The sequence below is a fragment of the Microchirus variegatus genome, assembly GCF_963457635.1.
Source record: "Microchirus variegatus genome assembly, chromosome: 18".
NCBI classification, from domain to species: domain Eukaryota; kingdom Metazoa; phylum Chordata; class Actinopteri; order Pleuronectiformes; family Soleidae; genus Microchirus; species Microchirus variegatus.
Genome location: NC_139819.1, coordinates 3,124,830 through 3,145,283, shown reverse-complemented (window position 1 = coordinate 3,145,283; position 20,454 = coordinate 3,124,830). Strand labels below are relative to the sequence as shown.

The 20,454-nt window shown below is 40.9% G+C and overlaps 1 protein-coding gene across 1 annotated transcript in view; it reads right to left on the bottom strand.

Annotated features, from left to right (window-relative positions):
• bmp2k (BMP2 inducible kinase) overlaps nt 1–20,454 on the bottom strand; it is a gene marked incomplete at both ends in the record, with an annotated part of 60,081 nt that overhangs the window by 29,296 nt on the left and 10,331 nt on the right. Inside the window, 14 exons of the mRNA XM_083905101.1 lie at nt 3,732–3,851; nt 4,070–4,233; nt 5,291–5,625; nt 7,768–7,881; nt 8,795–8,997; nt 9,176–9,324; nt 9,408–9,487; nt 10,185–10,288; nt 10,682–10,814; nt 11,378–11,459; nt 11,556–11,677; nt 13,372–13,514; nt 13,626–13,731; nt 15,898–16,016. Of these exons, the coding sequence (XP_083761227.1) occupies nt 3,732–3,851; nt 4,070–4,233; nt 5,291–5,625; nt 7,768–7,881; nt 8,795–8,997; nt 9,176–9,324; nt 9,408–9,487; nt 10,185–10,288; nt 10,682–10,814; nt 11,378–11,459; nt 11,556–11,677; nt 13,372–13,514; nt 13,626–13,731; nt 15,898–16,016 (1,974 nt within the window). The remainder of the gene's footprint in view (nt 1–3,731; nt 3,852–4,069; nt 4,234–5,290; nt 5,626–7,767; nt 7,882–8,794; nt 8,998–9,175; nt 9,325–9,407; nt 9,488–10,184; nt 10,289–10,681; nt 10,815–11,377; nt 11,460–11,555; nt 11,678–13,371; nt 13,515–13,625; nt 13,732–15,897; nt 16,017–20,454) is intronic.

Below are 20,454 nucleotides of genomic sequence, written 5' to 3'. Positions count from 1 at the left end.
AAAAAAAACATTGACACTCACAGTTTTGATACAGGAAACAGGAAGTGGAGGAGAATAAGAAGAACGTATGGATCTATAGGTGGCGCTGTTGAGTAGCAGAAGCTCTAACATCTAAAACTGATCTGATGACTCAGCACAAACACATGAGGAAGAAGAAGCACAGATGTAAACAACAGAGCTCTGTATGTTTCCTCTGTTTTTATTTAAAACAAAGAAAATAAGAAATCAAACTTAAAGTGCAGTTTAAGTCTCTGCTCAATCTGTTTTTGGCTTGAATGATTTTTACATCCACCAGAACCAGAACCACAACACATGAACAAGATGTTTCTGACTAAAATGGCCGTCTCACTACATGAGAGAAAGAAAACAAAGGGATGTTTAAAAGTGCGATGAAGCGACGCCGTTTCACAGCAAAGCAAACATGAGCGCACACATGAAGTGGACGTGAACTTACCTGCTGCTAAATATACATTAACGCGTCTGTACGCGTGTGTGTGTTTGTGTGTTAACGGGAGAGTTTAAGTGATTTTTAATGTGACTGTAGGAGCTTCTGACACTTTACCTCACTCTCCCACACCAAACCACATAGAGAAAATCGGTGATTTTAGCTCACAGGAACGAAGAGGCTGCTGGTCTACTGCTGCCTCGTGTGGTCACTTTGTGTCACTGATGTTAATCTGAATGCATAATTTAAAATGCAGAATTTAACTAAATGACTAATAAGTTAGTGATGGAGGCAGCATTGGATCAACAACTCCTGTGTGCTGTGATGTTAAAATCACTGATTTTCTCAATGAGGTTTGGTTTTGGTGTGGGAGAGTGAGCGGTTTACAAACATACGTCAGTGCCTCACACGGCCACACTAATAAAAACCACTGAACTGTCACTTTAAATGTTATGAATGAAGGAGATTCTGTCATTTGCTGCTTTAAGGCGAAACAACAGCAGCAACACGAAGCTTCACAATCACACAGCCCTTTGGTGCATGTACTGTATGAGCTCAATATAAAAAATAAAAATGATCATAAAAATTCTTCCTTTCAACGCTAATTTCAATGCTATTTAAGAAGAATGTGCCATCACACCTGCATGTGTCAGACAAACAATAATAATAATAATAATAATAATAATAATACCTATTATTATTATTATAAATCATTACATTTCATGATTAAGACAATTTTATAAAGACTGGGGTAAAAATAAAGAGTTTTCAAGAAGTGACAAAAAAGGCACTTTCTATCCACAAATTAAAAATGTTCATTACATGAATTTAAACACACGTGTGTTTCCTGGTATGAAAAGTGAGGCTGGAAAACGTGCGTTTGTGCCAGTGACAAACACACGTTTCCTGGCAGTGACTTCATCAAACATCCTGACACACAAACATGTGACGGCACAAACACAGCAACATTTAAAAAAAAAAAAAAAAAAAAAAAAAAATAGGCTGATCCAAAAATGTAGACTTTTTTTTCATTCCAGCCTCAAGAAATGAGTCAAATAAAATCCCTTCAAACTCAGATTTTTTTTGGTTTTCCTTTGATTCAAACTGACTTTTGTCTCCATTGAAAATAAACATGAATAAAAATGACCACACTTACATTCAAGCATTATATTGCATCTTTAAACCTGCGAGATGAATTTACCATAGGAAAAAAAACACATAGAAGAGGAATTCTAGAAAAGATGCAAGCGTCTTAAGCATGGATTAAATCTAATCTAGGATGAATACAAAGAGCTTCTCTAATGTGATTATCAAAAGAGTGAAGAAGCAGGAAGAGGCACAGAAGCTTATTGCTGCGCTTTACTTTACTTTGACTCACAAACCGATGACGTTCAACACGCGCGGGTTATTTTTTAATCGTCAGGTCACGGTGCTGCGTTTTCACGCTTGTTCACAAAGTTCAAGTGTTTCTCTTCAGACAGTTCAGGTTTTTAAAAAAGATGATTTTAGCCTCTTAACAAAACACTCAAGTCAGTTTAAGTCTACGACATCTACGTCACATGATCACGCCTTTATCTCACTGTTAGACAGTTTGTAAACCACTCGCTCTCCTACAACAAACCTCATAGAGATAATCAGTGATTTTAACTCGCGGGGATGCAGGAGCTGCTGGTCTACTGCTGCCTCGTGTGGTCAATTTGTGTCCTTAAAGTAAAATCCAAACATAGAAATGTAAAAACTGAAGTGACAAAATAAGACATTTGAACAGCAGTGGATCAACAACTCCTGTGTGCTGTGATGTTAAAATCACTGCTTTTCTCTATGGGGTTTGGTGTGGGAGAGTGAGTGGTTTACAAACTTCAGTTTCCTGTTGGAAAAGTCTGTCTAACAGTGACACAGACGCGATCATGTGACGTAGATGTCGTAGACTTTATGAGCAGTGTCTCTGTGTCAGCAGCAGGGGGCGTCAGTACCTAATACAACCACACTTTAAAAAAAACCTGAACTCTCCCTTTAACCTCACATGGAGTTTATTATTAGTATGAAAGCTGAGCGACATTAGATTTATTATTATTATTATTTTTACAAAAAAGTGATATAAAATGTCGTAATGTTACAAAAACAAGAGCTCCAGGGTTTTAGGGGCGGAGCTATGAAGGCTGATGGGAGGGACAGGAAGTGTTTGTAGTGACGTGGATCAGATTAGTTTTATAACCGGATTCACTTTTTATTGGAAATTTGGCGATCATTAAACGAACAAAAGAAGCATTTGTTTTAGTCGTCGACTGCAATGACGAAGATTCACACGTTCATCACTTCCTGTTTCACTCGGGAAGCTCAAACACGGTCCACCTGCTGCTGATTTGCATAAAGGTTTGGTTCGGTTTAAATGTTTCTTATTATTAATCATAATAAAGAAAAGTGTTTGACTTTATGTTCCTGAAACAACGACAAACATCGGTCTCAGTATGTTATGTGACAAAAATGTGAAAAATAAGCCTAGATTTATTCAAAATTTGGAAAAAATCTATATTTAAATAAATACCAGCACCAGTAGTTACTTCTTATTAGTACTTTTCCTTTTTGTTGAGACAAAATGTGAAATATAAGCCAATTCTTTCCAGCAAAGTTGTGACGAAAACATATTTAAATGAGCACTGGTACCAGTAATGGAACCTTTAATTAGATACTCCACCAGCAGTACCTTTCATCAGCACTTTACCATCTTTAAGTCAAAAATTTAAAAAATAAGACAGTTTTTTTAAAATGTGGATCAATTCATATCTAAATCAACATCGGTACCAGTAGTGACACTTTGAGTACCTTTGTTCTCTTTATAGAGATAAAAATGTGAAACATAAACCCAATTATTATTAACTTATATTTTTATATTTGAATCAGTACCAGGAACAGTGACTTAAGATAAGATAGTCCTTAAATGTACATAAATGCTTCGTACCGCGGTCACATTCCATTTCTCTGTGACGTCACTGTTGTTGCTGAATGTTTGGCGTTGCCACAGATTTATAAAAAAAACGATTGTTATTCTCTAAAAACAGGAGACGTGTGACGATCACAGCGTGAGGACGCGGCTGTACTTTCAACCCTTTTTTCATACAAAAGCACCTTTTTATAAACACGAGCACTGAAGCTAAGGAGGAGCTAATAATGTGCGGAGGAAACAGAAATGTGGCTCATCATTGGTCTACTGCCCCCCTGTGGACAGAGAGGACAGAGGTGGCTCCACAGTGTTGGGTCCTCAGGGACGGACTCCTTTAAGACTTGCCTGCACTGGACACAAACGGGACTGAGCCGAACAGGTCCTCGGGTGGGAGGGGCTTAGTGGCGGCGAGGGCGGGCTGTAGTCGCTCCGTTTCCACGCTGGCTGTTCTCTCCACCGGCTTATCTGCGAGTGAGGAAACAGTGCGATCAACCACACGTCCTCGGAGACCTCATTGAGATGTTCTGGAGAAGATTGTTATTATTCCATGATGGAATAATAGTGATATGATTTTAAGCTGATGTGGCGTCCCCTACTGGACACTTGGACCTTTCTTCTTCTTCTCCTGACCAGACTGGAGTTTGGGACTGTGCCTTTAACAGTGAAGGTAAACGGTCACTCACTCGCTCTGAGCAGGTCAAACTCGCGGTCGATCAGCTCCTCCTCCGTCAGTCTGGAGAAGTTGTCTTCTCCAAACGGGTTCCAGCGCGACATGTCGGGGGGGTGACTGACGGTGCTGCTCTGAGAGGGAGGAGTCATCCCGTCTGAGGCCAGCAGGGGGTTTCTACTGCAGAGAGCCAGGAAAACAAACAAACTTTCATGTCAAAGGTCTGATTTTAGTCAAAGACTAAGACAATAGTTAACTTTTCTTGGTGTCACACAGATACGTTGTCTGATTACTCCTGCATGCAAACACTTAGTCTGATTTTAATCAAAGACAATAATTAACTTTTCTTAATGTCACACAGATACGTTAGTCCGACTAAAGTCCAGCTCGTCTTAGTCAGACTAACATACCTTGATCATGTGATTCATAGTCCGATTACTCCTGCATGCAAACACTTAGTCTGATTTTAATCAAAGACAATAATTCCCTTTTCTTGATGTCACACAGAAACGTAAGTCCAACTTAAGTCCAGCTAGTCTTAGTCGGACTAACATACCTGGATCATGTGATTCATAGTCTGATTACTCCTGCATGCAAACACTTAGTCTGATTTTAGTCAAAGACGAAGACAATAAGTGACTTTTCTTAATGTCACGTAAACACATTAGTCCGACTAAAGTCCAGCTCGTCTTAGTCGGACTAACATACCTGGATCATGTGACTTCATAGTCTGATTACTCCTGCATGTAAACACTTAGTCTGATTTTAGTCAAAGACGAAGACAATAAGTCACTTTTCTTAATGTCACGTAAACACATTAGTCCGACTAAAGTCCAGCTCGTCTTAGTCGGACTAACACACCTGGATCATGTGATTCATAGTCTGATTACTCCTGCATGCAAACACTTAGTCTGATTTTAGTCAAAGACGAAGACAATAAGTCACTTTTCTTAATGTCACGTAATCACATTAGTCCGACTAAAGTCCAGCTCGTCTTAGTCGGACTAACATACCTGGATCATGTGACTTCATAGTCTGATTACTCCTGCATGTAAACACTTTGTCAGACTGGAGTCAGACTTGTCCGACTTTGCAAGAGCCAAAGCTACAGAGGAGACACTTTTGGACGGACAAATAGACGAGATCACCGTCCATCATCTCACCGCTCACTGTTTGTTTTTGTGACGTAAAGGTCACGGTCAGTGACAGCATTCACACACTGGAGGACAGACTGTACCTGGTGTTAGTGTATGAAGGATCCACAGGTGATCGTCCACCTATCTGATCAGATCCAGGTCCAGCAGAGGGTGTGGTTGCGTTATAAGAGCCGAGGGGAGTCTGGAACTCAAGAGGGGAGGACATGTAGGGGAGAGGCTGCTGCTGCTGCTGCTGCTGCTGCTGCTGCTGCTGATGAAGATGATGAAGCTGTTGCTGCTGTTGCTGATGATGAAGCTGTTGCTGCTGTTGTTGATGATGAAGCTGTTGTTGGTGTTGATGATGAAGCTGTTGTTGCTGTTGTTGATGATGAAGCTGTTGCTGCTGTTGGACAAACGCCTGCTGGTACTGGTGTAGCTGTTAGGGAAGGAAGAGAGGGTAGAAGAGGGGGGGACGGGAATGAGGGACGGACTTTTGACTTCAATGGTGAAACAATGACGTCGGCAATGCGGTGATGAAATGTCGTTAGAAACCAGTTCTGGATTTGGAAAAAAGCTGGGGACACGGTGGAGGAGAGGGGACGAGGGAGCGACAGTCAATCAAACAAACAAACAAACAAAAACAACTTTAAAGATGCTTTAGGCCACAAGACGAGGAGGCAAAGAAACAGGGGCCGTTCACATGCAGCGTCTAAAACTGTGGCGTCGGTGATGTTGAGCTTCTGTTGTTACTAAGCAACCAAAACCTGGGAGCTGCTGAGATTACTCAAGTTACTGCACCTTCACGGACGTATTATCAACAGCACTTTTTCAATTAATAAGTTTAAAGAGACACTGTGTAGTATTTATGGGTTTATATAACCCAAAATCCACTTTTTTATACATATTATGTGCTCCTGCATTGTCTAGTCGCTGTATAATAGTTTTTGTTTCATTTTTGTAGTGTTTCAAAAAAGTCATGTAAAATAACATGGTCACGGGCCGCGGTTGCATTGCCACAGCGAGACGCCATGTTTCTACGGGAGCCTGTAAGGACAAACGCGAGAGAACAAATCAAGTGCGCTTTACTTGTAGCGGAAGTCCCGAGCGGATCTTTTTACGCGTTTAGAATAGAGGAGCACACGTATTTCACAGCAGATAAAGGAACACCAGTACCTGACCGTACGCCCGCACCACGGAGAAAGACGACGAGGACGACATTTGACCGGCTGAGGATACCGTAGCGCTCAGGGAAGGGAGGGGGTGAGCAGAGGAGCAGTTTGTTGTTGTAAATTTCAGCCTCTCCTCTAGATGGCACTATAAACTACTTACTTCACCTTTAAATGTGAATATTTTCTGGTTTCAGAGAAAAGATTCACAGGGAAGTTTGTAAACCACTCACTCTCCCACACCAAACCTCATTGAGAAAAATAGCCGATTTCAGCTCACAGGAACATAGGAGCTGCTGGTCCACTGCTGCCTCGTGTGGTCACTTTGTGTCACCGATTTACATCATAATGAAAGATTTTAAATGCGGAATTGACAAAAGACATTAGAATTTAGTGATGGAGGCAGCAGTGGATCAACAACTCCTGTGTGCTGTGATGTTAAAATCACTGATTTTCTCTGTGAGGTTTGGTGTGGGAGAGTGAGTGGTTTACAAAAGTCTGTCTCACAGTGAGATAAAGACGTCAACGTGATGTAGATATCGTGGGAACCCCGTGAAAATACGAAACTATGTTTAATGTGAATTTTCTGTGGAACATTAAATAATTTTTTTCTAATTTTTAATACGTTTTAATCTGAATGAATTATCTCTTTTTTCCTATTTCAACACCAAAATAATGAATGTCGATCTGATGATATTCAGTCTCATCACAGATTTGCCGTCACACAGCAGAGCTTCGTGGTGTCACTCAGCCGCAGGTCTAAGTTCGCGCAGAAACTTGTGCTCGTGAAACATATCTTAGTTTTCTTGGGAATAAGTATTAGACGTAGGTGGCGCTCTCTTCCCCCGTCTGAACCGCTTCATATGTCACGATGCGACTGCTCGGTTCCTCCCTCTGTCCGATCCCCTCGTGGCTTCGCTCAGACCAGATTGCCTCTGAAATAAAACAGATGGCGTGTGTTCGGTGTGCGCCGCACATTTGGAGGACCTGTGTGTGTGTGTGTGTGTGTGTGTGCGTTTGATTCCGTCGCCGTGTAAAAACGAGTTTTCTGAATATTTGGACGCAGTCAGCAGGAAGTTTGGAGCGTCTGCTTCCAATCGTGTTTGGCAGCGACGCGAGGCGTTTCGAGAGAAGACGGTGACGAGCTGCCAGCGTTTGGAACGGAGCGAGCAGTTTGAGGGCCGTTGTGACATTAAAAGGAAATATTCAGCTCCGTGTGGTTTCACGCTGCGTCTCCATGTGTTTCGCTGTCATGTGCTCAATCTATTTATTGCAGTTTTGGATAAAAATCTTCTGTTTTGAAATCCTGTCATGAGTCTGCGTTTGAAGCTAATTCCCTCTGGTGGATGTTTATTTATCAGCAGCACAGACGGGTTTGGTACCAGGTCCAGACCTGTGACAGAACAACTCACCATGGCCGCGTACTGGGCCTGAGCCACCTGCTGCTGGTACATAGGCTGCTGCATCATCATCATCTGCTGCTGCTGCTGCTGCTGCTGGAGCGACTGCTGCACGGCCTGTTGGTACTGGACACACGTTAGAGAGAGACGTTAATAAACATGTCAACGAGGATTAATTCAGTCTCGAGCTGAAACTAACAATTATTTTTGTAATTGAATGATCTGCCAATTATTTACTCAATTAATCTTATGGTCCATAAAAAGTCCGAAAATGTTAAAAACACATTGATCAGTGTTCGTCAAACCTGGAAATGACGACGTTCTCCAATGTCTGGTTTTATCCACAAACCAAAACGATTCAGTTTTAATGATTTCTTTGTTATGTGGAGCAAAGAAACAAAGAAAGTATTCACATCTAAGAAGCTAAAACAATCAGAAATCTTGTTTTAATCATGAAAAAAGCTTCAAACCGAATCAAAATGGTTGACAATTAATTTAATAATCAATTGTTTTAGCTCTTATTCAGTCTACAGCAGCGACACAAACACACAAATCACAAAACACCATAACGGAAGCAAATTTGTTCATAATTCTACATTTCCGACTATTTTCTACTGCCTTTCCTGTGAATCTTAATACTATTCTAATAGATGAACCTGTCATGTCTATGAGATATCGGCGTGATAAATAAATCTCAGCTTCATTTGTGTATAGAATAAGTTATTCTTCAGTAAACGCGTCAGTTATATTGCAAATGTGCAATTATTATTCATATTTTTGGCATCTTCTGTAGTTTTTCAGTAAAAATCCTGTCATGAATCTGGTCTAACAAGCAAAAATCTCTGTCAGTTTAAGTCTACGATATCTACGTCACATGTTCACGTCTTTATCTCACTGTTAGACAGACTTTTCCAACAGGAAACGGACGTTTGTAAACCACGTTGTGACCAGGCTGTAAAACACCACACAAGCATAATATAGAAATAATAATATAATAATAATATAGAGGTAGATATGTAGACGTGGATGATTACTGTACCTGCAGGTACTGGAAATGTTGTGCATTAGCGTGTTGCTGCTGCTGCATGGCTTGTTGATGCTGCTGCACGGCTTGTTGATGCTGCAGCTGCTGCAGACGCAGGTCTCCAGGCTGAAGCTGCTGCAGGACGCGGTGCTGCTGACTGCCAGGCTGCGGCTGTGGCTGCGACTGTGGCTGTGGCTGCACTGAGCCTGGGGTCGGAGCTGAGACGGAGAAAAACATAAAAGGTCATATTTCCTTCAATCTTTTTACATTTAAAATAAAAAACAAATGGACCTAAAAGTCCAAATAATTGGTGCAAATTATGAATTTTGTGTTTCTAAAAGCACAGAAACATAAAAGGTGGTACATTTTTTCGTTCCTGCGTGTTTTTGTGATCACCTTTCTGTCCGTTGCTGACCGGAGCTGAAGGCACGCTCATCTTCACAGGGGTGACGGTGTTGGCGAGCGGGAGCGCGTTGCTGTTCGCCGCCTTTGGCCTCTGTCGAGGAGCGATGGACGTCTCCGTCGGTCCGACAGACTCGGTGATCCTGGAGACAGTCGAGAGGTTTTTATTTGAATCGGCGTCAGAGTCAGGGGAGTCAGTCTACATCAGTCCAGTGACATAAAGTACCTGGCTTTTGTGATGCTTTTCTTAGCAGCCACCTCACTGGCTGTTAGAGGCTCAGGCAGAGACGTGGGAATGATCGCGTTCTGTGGGTATTAATATGACAATAACAAAGAAAAATGAGATATTATAGATAAATAAACAATGAAAGGAGAGGAAAACTCAGCAGGTGATTGTTAGCATATAATTAATGCTAACAAAGTGAAAATATGACACTACATAAAATGACAAAATGTGTTTAATGATTATATGCACAACAGCTTGTTTTACATCTTATTTATTTGATTATACCGCTCTATTAATGAAGGAAGCGTCTCTCACAGTTCACTCGACAGACTTCAAACTTGGCAGGTGACTTTGTTCGAGCACCAGAGCGAGCGGTGATCACTTTGGCACACGTTTGGATAAGAAATGTGAGAGGTATAATCGGTAGAAACGTGGCAGATCTGTCGCCGAGACAGTCACGTCTGCCTCGTTTCTCTCACAAAGAAGAGGTCGCCGCGAAAGGTCAGCGATTCACTGCTCGTGACTATCTCTGTACGAGTGTAAAAATTACTTCAAAGCTGTTGTTAAAAAAGGGGGAGAGCGATATACGACTAAACGACTAAAGACAATTTGTTATTGTCTCGTGAATGTGACGCTGCATTTCTCTACAAAATTAAAAGTCAAACTCATTTCTCTTTGATGCTTTCAGTCGTTCAATGTTGAATGTCGGGTGATTAGTTTGAAATGTGCCACGTAAATGATGTTTAGATGCTGTGATTGATAATAAATGTGTCTTACACAGAGATTTGGCACTGGGCACTCTTTTCCTGCAAACTTGAAGGCAAAGTAGGAAACTTGGTAAATGTCTGGTCTCTTCTCCTGATCTGGTTCGAGCATATATCCTGGAACAGACGCACAAGGAGAGGCAGAAAACATCATTATTATTACTACACTGACCTGCAACTCCTCTCTGTGTCCACTAAGTGGAGCTGTTGGTCAGACTATAAAAGCAGGAGGAGATTTGATAGATGACTTCCCTTTTTCTCCATTATATTGTTTAAGACAAAATGAGTTTATATGTTGTTAAATTAAACTAAAACCAGTTTGTTATGAGAATATTTTCAGGGTTTCTTTGCTCCATAAAACAAAGAAATCATTAAAACAAAGAAAGTAGTGATTGGAGTTAGTGGTCAAAGTTCCTGCAGGTGTCTAAACGTGTGTTTAACGAACAGAACTGACATCACCGCTGTTACAGGTTAACCGTGAACAAACTCGCAGATTAAACATAAACTTACTGATTAAACAGTGCAACTGGAGGGAGAATCTGGAGTTGTCAGGAACGATAAAGGTTCCATCACATATGGCGACTTGACTCTCCCCGAATGGAAGAGCAAAGAAACACAGCTTGTACAACAAGCATCCGAGCGCCTGCGGAGACAAGCACACACACACACAAATTAAATATTAATTAAATGAATATATCACATTTATGTTCACAAGAACATAAAAACACAATAAATGATGTAAAACAGTAACGATCGAGTTAGAGCCTCATGAATAAAATAACTTCCAGCACACATTTCTGACTCCTCGGTTTAGTTTAGTTTGTTACGTCGTTTTCCATGACTTCTTAGCTCCTCCTCAAAGTGGGCGGAGTCATCACATCACTGCCGTGACATGGTTTTTTTACGCGTCACAAACACAAGAAACTAGCGACTTGTAAAGCAGCTGTTTTCGGTGCAACTGGCAACCGAATCATTCGAATCAGTGGATTAAATAGATTTGTTCACAGAATCGTTCAGTACTTCCGACACAGTCACTGAACTGAAACACCTGTGAACATGGGCGTTATCGGGATCACAATCGTGCCGTCTCTAAATACAGACCCCTCCGTTAAATCTAAATGTTGGAGATTAACGCATGTTTTCATGGATTTTTAAGTCCTTTAAACTTTAATCTACAGTTGGACACAGACACACACACACACTTACCCATATATCAGCTTTAGTGGTGATGGCTTTCCCTGCGTACAAGTTAATCATCTCTGGTGCTCGATATGACAGAGTGGTGTACCTGAGACATGGATATCATTTCATGATTATTTATACTGCATTACTACATTATACTAAATACCCTAATATCAGGTTTGTTTGTGTGTGTGAAACTCACTTCTTAATCTCATCCTCCACAGCAGTGACTCCGTCTTTATGAGGCAGCAGAACTTTGTGAGTGGCACTGCCAAAGTCACACAGCACGTAATTCCCCTGATCGTTCAGCAGGATGTTTTCAACCTGCAGGAAACAAACAAAGGAGGAAACGGAGACATTTTAAATGTGTTTTTTAACGAGTTATATAAACAACACAGGGGTCAAAAGATAACCTTCGTCGATTCATCCTGTGGACGTGAAAATGTAACGTGAATCAAATGTTTGGGAAAGAAACACAAGTAAAAACACAGAAGTGAATAAATGTGTAGTTTTCAGGAGGAATTGAGGATTTTCTCCAGCTGCTCTGTAACAAATCAACACAATAAATGTCAGATCATTCAAGCTTAAAGTTAAATAAACCATTTAATTATAGTTTTTGTGGACAGAAGGAAAAAGAGATGAATAAGAAAGGAAGATGACTTTTTTTCCCTCACAAATCTGGAGGTAAAACAGTCAAACATTTGCATTTTTGTAAAATCACATTGATATTCTGAGCCTTTGTAAGAATTAACAACAATGCTAATGCTAATATACAAGATTTAAACACAGAAACAGAACTTTCCTCCTGACATAGTTTCAAGAAATGTTTCCATCACTGATGTCGAGAACAACATTAATGATCCGTCTCTCAAATCTAGATTTTATGTCTTTATGTGCAGTATTTCCAACCAAAAGAATGTGTACATTTAATATTAAATATATAAGACACAAATTAAAGTTTTATCAAATTTCTGAGAAGAAAAAAAGTGTAATTAATAGTGTGTCTGTGTGTGACAGCTCAGGGTTAAAGGGCTTATTTCTGCACTCTCACTCTCCCTGGACGTGGACTTGTGACTGGGCCTCCTCGCTCCTCCTCGCTCCTCCTCGCTCCTCCTCGCTCTTTTGTGTCCCTGTGATGTTACATAAGCCCTCGTAGGCTGAGCAGACAGACACAGGACTGTGGAGCTGAAGGAGCTGCTCTGTTTCCAGCCTGGTCCAGCTGGACCGAGCACAGCGGTCCCACTGATGAGGCTCTGAGGAGAATTCAGTCGGGGTGGGAAAGAAGCAGCAGAAGAAACACCAGAGCGTCCAGGCAGCACCAACATGAGGCCGACGCTGGCTCCAGGCCACCTTTCATTTAAAATAAAATTTAAAAAAACCTAACCTACTGTGGTAATCAAGTTGGCTAAAAAAAGTGTGATGATCCTGGAGGAGGAAGTAAGGGAGCATAAGAGGAGTGAAGTGAAACCAGAGGAACCTTTCTTCTGCTGATGGAGCAGATATTAATCATCTCCCTAATGCTGCGAGCGCCCCCTACTGTTGTAAACCAGCTCACTCTTAAAGACCATTTCCACTGATCGAGAAAACCCATTCAACAGGAAACTGAAGTTTATAAACCACTCACTCTCCCACACCAAACCTCATAGAGAAAATCAGCAATTTTAGCTTGCGGGGACACAGGAGCCGCTGGTCTACTGCTGCCTCGTGTGGTCACTTTGTCACAAAGAAGGATTTTAAAAGCTGAATTGATAAACTGAGACATTTGAACTTAGTGATGGAGGCAGCAGTGGATCAACAACTCCTGTGTGCTGTGATGTTAAAATCACTGGTTTTCTCTATGAGGTTTGGTGTGGGAGAGTGAGTGGTTTACAAACTTCAGTTTCCTGTTGGAAAAGTCTGTCTAACAGTGAGATAAAGACATGAACGTGTAGACTTGAACAAACACGCACTCAAAGTGTCAGTTCCTCAAATAACGTTTAAGTGAAAATCCAGTTTCCTGGTTTTGTTTGTTGCTTTACCTTCAGGTCTCTGTGGATGATGGGCGTCTTGCACTGGTGAAGACGAGCCACGGCCTCACAGGCGTCACAGAAGATGTGGAGAACCTCCGCCTCACTGAAGCCCACGTTCAGACGCTGGTTCATCTGCTTCACCACCTGACCCTCTGCAGGAGACGGAGAGGATCGTGATTAGTAACATACATACATACATACATACATACATACATACATAGACCTCAGACTTCAGATCATATCAGAAAACATTTTGTCTGCACCTTTACAGTATTCCATGAGGATCAGAACCTCCCACACACTGTCCGACACCACGCTGATGACAGAGTCCAGATATCCCACGATGTTCTTGTGTCCTGACAGTTCCTTCTGCAGATGAGGAGACAAGAGAGGGATGAGAGGAGGAAGATAACATCATCACACATCTCAATACAAATCACACACAATAAGTCGACAGTGGTGAGATATTTAAAAATGAGGAGAATCTTTAATATTTCATGAGACTCTTGAAGACGCCGTCTAACTCACCAACATACAGTCCTAGTGATTTATGGTGATCTTGTTTGACAATACAAAAAATTACACTTTTTGGTGAAATAAATAAATAAGCGACATGAAATAGTAATATGTTTTTGGAAGTTTTTAAGCCACTCACTCTCCCACACCAAACCTCATAGAGAAAATCAGTGATTTTAACATCACAGCACACAGGAGTTGTTGATCCACTGCTGCCTCCATCACTAACTTCTAGAGCTGAAACGATTAATCGATTATTAATCGATTACTAAATTAATCGGCAACTATTTTGATAATCGATAATCGGTTTGAAGCTTTTTTCATGATTAAAACAAGATTTCTGATTGTTTTAGCTTCTTAAATGTGAATATTTTCTCCGTTTCTTTGCTCCACATAACAAAGAAATCATTAAAACTGAATCATTTTGTTTTGTGGACAAAACAAGACATTCAAGAACATCGTCATTTCAGGTTTGACAAACACTGATCAACGTTTTTTAACATTTTCTGACATTTTATGGACCAACCGATTCATCGAGAAAATAATCGACAGATTAATCGATTACGAAAATAATCGTTAGTTGCAGCTCTACTAACTTCTAATGTCTTATTTTCTCAATTCTGCATTTGAAATATTTCATTTACACTCAACATAGTGACACAAAGTGACCACACGAGGCAGCAGAGGACCAGCCGCTCCTCTGTCCATGCAAGCTAAAATCACTGATTTTCTCTATGGGGTTTGGTGTGGGAGAGTGAGTGGTTTAGAGGGTGGTTTTAAGGTCTGTCTAACAGTGAGATAAAGACGTGAACATGTGACGTAGATATCATGTAAGCTGTTGTCTTTGGGTTAGCACCTCATCAGTGATCTATCCCCTTTAATAGATCACATAGTTCCCACAGACAATCTGAGGTCAAACATTAAAGAAGAGACATCTGCTGCTTCCGGAATAAATGAGACACTTCATCATCAGCTCTGTGTGTTCACACATGAAGCAGGTACATTATTAACACAATGTCAGCAGCAGCAGCAGCAGCAGCAGAACATGACAACACCAGAGAACAACGTCGCACAGGGACGAGGAATGCTGTAAAACAGGACGGGTGAGGAGGACGGAATGAGGACATTTAAATATACGCACCTTTCCCTTTATGACAGCGAGTGTTTTCACTGCGACGCGTGTCCTATTTCCTTCAACTAAATACCTGAAAAACTCACAATGCCCTTGAGCAAAGTCCCATAATAACACAAGAGCTCCTGCTAGTTCAAAGTAAACCATCATAGACGAGCAGCTTAAAGCAAGAATGTTAGAGATAATGATACACTTATCTTAATAATAAACATCTTCATTTGAGATTCTTTGTTTTGTTTAGTGTCAACATCATTTCAAATCTTTAATTTGGCAATTTATGGATGTCAAGAATTTTGATAATTGATTTTGTGAGTGTTTTTTTAAATAATTAAAACAACTTTCTCTGATATTTCAGCTGAACACATGTATATTTACATGTATAACCACCTTAAAGTATGGTTTAATAACAGGGACAGGAAACAGGAGTGTAGGGCTACAACTGCTCATCCATTACTACATTAACTGGAAACTTTTTTTTTGGTTTCTGAGATTTTCCAGCTTCTTAAATGTGAAAATGTCCTGGATTTTTTTGCTCCATAAAACAAAGAAATCATTCAAACGGAATAATTTTTGGTTTGTGGACAAAAACAAGACAGAGAACGTCATCATTTCCGGAGTTTGACAAACACTGATCAGTATTTTCACACATTTCATGACATTTTATGGATCAATAATGGAGAAAATAACTGATAATCATTAATTGCGGATCTAATCTACGTTAGCTGTGAGAACACGATCAAAAACCTACAAATGCTATACATTTATTAGTCTTTTGGTGAGTGAGTGAGTGAGCCGGGGTTAGGGTTGGAGACAGATTAAAGAAGGTTTTAGAGTAAAAACACAGATGACGTCTCTAACTACAGCAGCTGATCTGTGGTTCCTCTCACCATGATGGTGATCTCCCTCTTGTAGACGCTCAGGTCGGTGACGTTGTTGACGTACATCCTCTTCAGAGCGCAGCGGACGCCGCTGTGTGTCCGAGCCAGAAACACCACGGAGAAGCCTCCTGTAAAAACACCACAAAAACACACACACCTTCATATTTAACATTCAGTCTTTTAACACAAAACACTTCGACAACTCAAAGGTTTCATGGTTCCTCAGGTTTACACAGAGACCATGTGATGAAAAGTGAAAAATGAAAATGTATTTGTCCATTTCAATTTGCAAGAAAAGAATATGTGGCTCGTGTCATTTCATAAAAAGCAACAGCTGCAGAGACATTTCAGAGTTAAGACCATGCAAATGTTTACTCTGATCACGCACACACACACACACACACACACACACACACACAGTGAAAGCTGCTCATGAATAAACATGTCATGCTCCAGCTGTGACGCTCGGTCCACAAACATTTGTTCTTCTTAAAAGTCACTGTACAGACTTTAACGTTAATTTGGGATAAAGCTGTAATCACAGATATTTACACAAGAAGATAAATCATTACCATCTCGTTTCCATGTGTAACTCGTCTAAGCTCGTTCAGTTTGCACTGGTCAGACTCCAGCTGAGACTCATCCTGCTTTAAAAGATCTACAGAGGATTTAACAGCAAAGAGGGAGTGGAATAAAACTGCAATCTGGGAGGATTTTTGCTGCAATTATGGCTGAATCTTTCCATTAATAAACTTGTTATTTCGGCATGGACAGCTAAAAGGCTCATAAAATGGCTTTAGTCTATGATATCTTAAAGAAAATGTTCACGTCTTTATCTCACTGTTAGACAGACGTTTCCAAGAGGAAACTGGAGTTTGTTAACCACTCACTCTCCCACACCAAACCTCATAGATTAAATCAGTGATTTTAACATCACAGCACACAGGAGTTGTTGATCCACTGCTGCCTCCATCACTAAGTTCAAATGTCCTTATTTTGTCAATTCTGCATTTAAAATCCTTCATTATGATGTAAATCAGTGACACAAAGTGTCCACACGAGGCAGCAGTAGACCAGCGGCTCCTGTAAATGTTGTTATATGAGGGTGAGAGAGGACACAAGGACATGAATCTGTCCTCATTAGTGCTGACTAAGCATCAAAGACGAACACATGCACAATGATGCTCCCGTTTCTAAACAAGTAACCGACATGGATGACTGGATCAGGACTGAGAGCACCTTCACTGAAGAGTCCTAATCTAATCTGTATCGATAAATATCAGGTTATAAATCAAATCAGTGTTTCTGTGTGTTTCGGTGATAAATGTCTCATAAATAATCTGTGTATGTGTTGAGTCTATATCCTGATATAAGAGATATATGTGGATATAAAGCTGCACACAGGTTGACAATACACTGCAGAATAAAATATAATCTACTGTTTCTGTATCACATGATCTCAAAATACACTTATTAATCCACACAGACACTCGTTAGAGTTAGTTCCTGCAGGTTAGAGACGAGTGTCTCCAGGAGACCGAGGACCTGGACATTAACACAAACACTGAAGCTCAGTGTTGTCACAACACAGTGATGTTACTGTGGCACGCGTTATCAGATGAAAGGAAGACGGATGTTGTTCTGCAGCAGCAGCAGAGGACGATTGAAGAGACAACTGACGAGACAAAAGACAGACGGCTACAGAACATCCAGATTCACTGCTTCCTGGTCGTGAACGGTAACTTAAAACAATCCTCTTCTTACGGATGTCAAAGCTCAGTGACCTATAATGTGGATTTTTACTATATCCAGAGACACATACTCATTCTCATGAAAAGCACCAGGGGGCAGTATAAGGATCACATACTGTATATTCAGTGTGTCAGGTGTGGATGAATCGGGATAAGGATCATTTTAAATCATTAATTCAAGTTGTCAGCTTCTTAAACGTGAATTTTTAGAGAATAATATAGAGTTAAAAATTTCCGTAAAACAAGGCAATTGAGAAAATCAAGATTATTACATTTTATGGTCCAAACAACTAGCTTAGGTCAGTGCTAAGGACAGTGCTAAGGTCTGTGCTTAGGTCAGAGCTTAGGTCAGTGCTAAGGCTAGTGCTACAGCCAGTGCTAAGGACAGTGCTAAGGTCAGTGCTAAGGCTAGCACTTAGGCTAGTGCTAAGAACAGTGCTACAGCCAGTGCTAAGGTCAGCGTGATGGTCACTCCAAACTGCAGAGCAATGGTTTAAGTTGACTTCCTGTTAGCAGTCAGTTGAGTGAGGAGCCACAGAGACTGTGAGGGGGTTTCTCAATCATGTGACACGGTCTTGTGAAATAACTGCTTATAAAACAGCAGGAAGTAGCAGCTCTCAGGACTTCCTGCGAGTTCTGCGATGCAGATTTAGCTTCAACCTAAAGGAACGACGTGTGCACATCTCCAGCGACACAAAGATGGGAGGACGCAGACGTGGGAAAGATCAGACCGGAGGCAACAATGAAGGCAGGAACATGTGAACATGTGGGACATGTGGGGGGACGGCACAGACCGGATGACCAGTTTCACAAGGCAAAATCCATTTGTCAGGGCAAAGGTCCAGGAAGCTGAAGAGAGCAGGCTGTTTGTCATGTGTGGACAAAAGAGCAGCTAAAACCACAGTGTCCACATGACACCAGTGATTCTTTTATTTAAAAGGTTTACGAGTAACAGAATAATTATTATGAATGAACCACGTCCTGCTCCTCTGTTAATGTCCGTCTACACACTGTGATTATGTAGAGTTTATGAGATTAATGTGTGAAATTGATGTTCACATAGGAAGATGAGGAGAAGCACAGATTGTGAGTCACTTCGGAGATTTGTCTGGTTGCTCAACTTTCACAACACAACACTCAGGTCAGGTTCCTGATTCAACATAACAAATATTCATATTGTGATTTAAAGTGATTTGAACAGATGTGAATGTTTCATCTCACTGCTGTAGCCGTTAAACTTAATGTACTTAATGTAACTGTGTTGAATATTTTGAGGTCACATGTGGTCGAAATAAAGTCTTGTGACCACTCTTTTCTACGTTTATTTTTGACATACTATTATATAATTAAAGTATGTTACGTTACTACTTAATGAAGTTGATTTAGGATTGTTTTGAGAGCGAGTTGCCACAGACTCGGCGTCAGCAGTTTTAACGTCCTGAAGCCAACAGACTAACGTGGATAACTTCCTGTGTGTTGCGGTCTTTAGCATTCCTCTCCCAATGTCATAACTGCTAACATCACATTGCTACAGTCGAGCCAAAAACAATCCAACTACAGTATTGCGTAATGTTTATAACAAGACCTGACGGAATATAGGAACAACCTCAAACTGCACTTGTGATAAAGCTCCCCGTGATTCACACACATCAGCTGTTTCAAGTTCTGAGGATATCTCTTATACAAGCACCAGTTTTATCCTGAGGAGGGCAGCACTGCACATCTCAGAGTACATTCTGCCAGAACGTTTTACAAGAAGAAGAAGTAGATCAAATCCTTTGAATATGAATCATTGACACACGATGATTTCAAAGAATCTAAATCAGGAGGAACCTCCCTCACATCTCCACATGTGAGGTGGTAGAGGACAGAGTCCTGATCCTGAGCTGAGACCAGATTACCCATTCTTCATGTGGGCCTGTTGTGTGACTGACTGAGGCCACAAGCTCCTGGATCCGTTTCTCACTAAATCACCACACCGAGTCTTTTGTTGCCTTCCCAGGACTTTGCCAGCCTCGGAAGTGTTCGACTATTCACAGCATTATTCTCCCGAGAGGCTGTGGATGGAATGATTTGTCGTCGAGGGGGTTTTGTGTCCAGAATACCAACGACAACACAGAATGACCCTCACTGTACGCGAGTCTGGCCTCAACCACCGACAATAACAGAGCTGTGTGCATGTGAGTGGAAACATGCAAATGACATGATGCCACTCAAAAGAAGAAGAAGAACGGAATGAAACCGAACCGGTTCTCTGACGACATCAGAGCGACACAAATCAACAACAACCTCTGAAAAATTCATCAACACAGCAGAGATAATTGGTGTGAAGTATAAAAACTATAAATACATTAATTTAAAATTCAAACACGTCAGGAAATTATTGTACAACTCCTTCCTCAGACTTTACTTTGTCTTTTTTCTTCTTCTGTACTGTTGATCACAGTCCTGCACCAATCTAACTTTGGAAAGAGCGCAGAAACATTTCTTCCTGTGACTGTGTTGAAGACATTTGAAGAACTTTGGACCACGTTGAAGAACTTTAAAGAACTTTGGCCCGTGTTGAAGAACTTTGAAGAACTTTGGACCGTGTTGAAGAACTTTGGACTGTGTTGAAGAAGTCTGAAGAACTTTGGACTGTGTTGAAGCCGTTTGGAGAACTTTGGACCGCGTTGAAGAACTTTAAAGAACTTTGGCCCGTGTTGAAGAACTTTGAAGAACTTTGGACCGTGTTGAAGAACTTTGGACTGTGTTGAAGAAGTCTGAAGAACTTTGGACTGTGTTGAAGCCGTTTGGAGAACTTTGGACCGCGTTG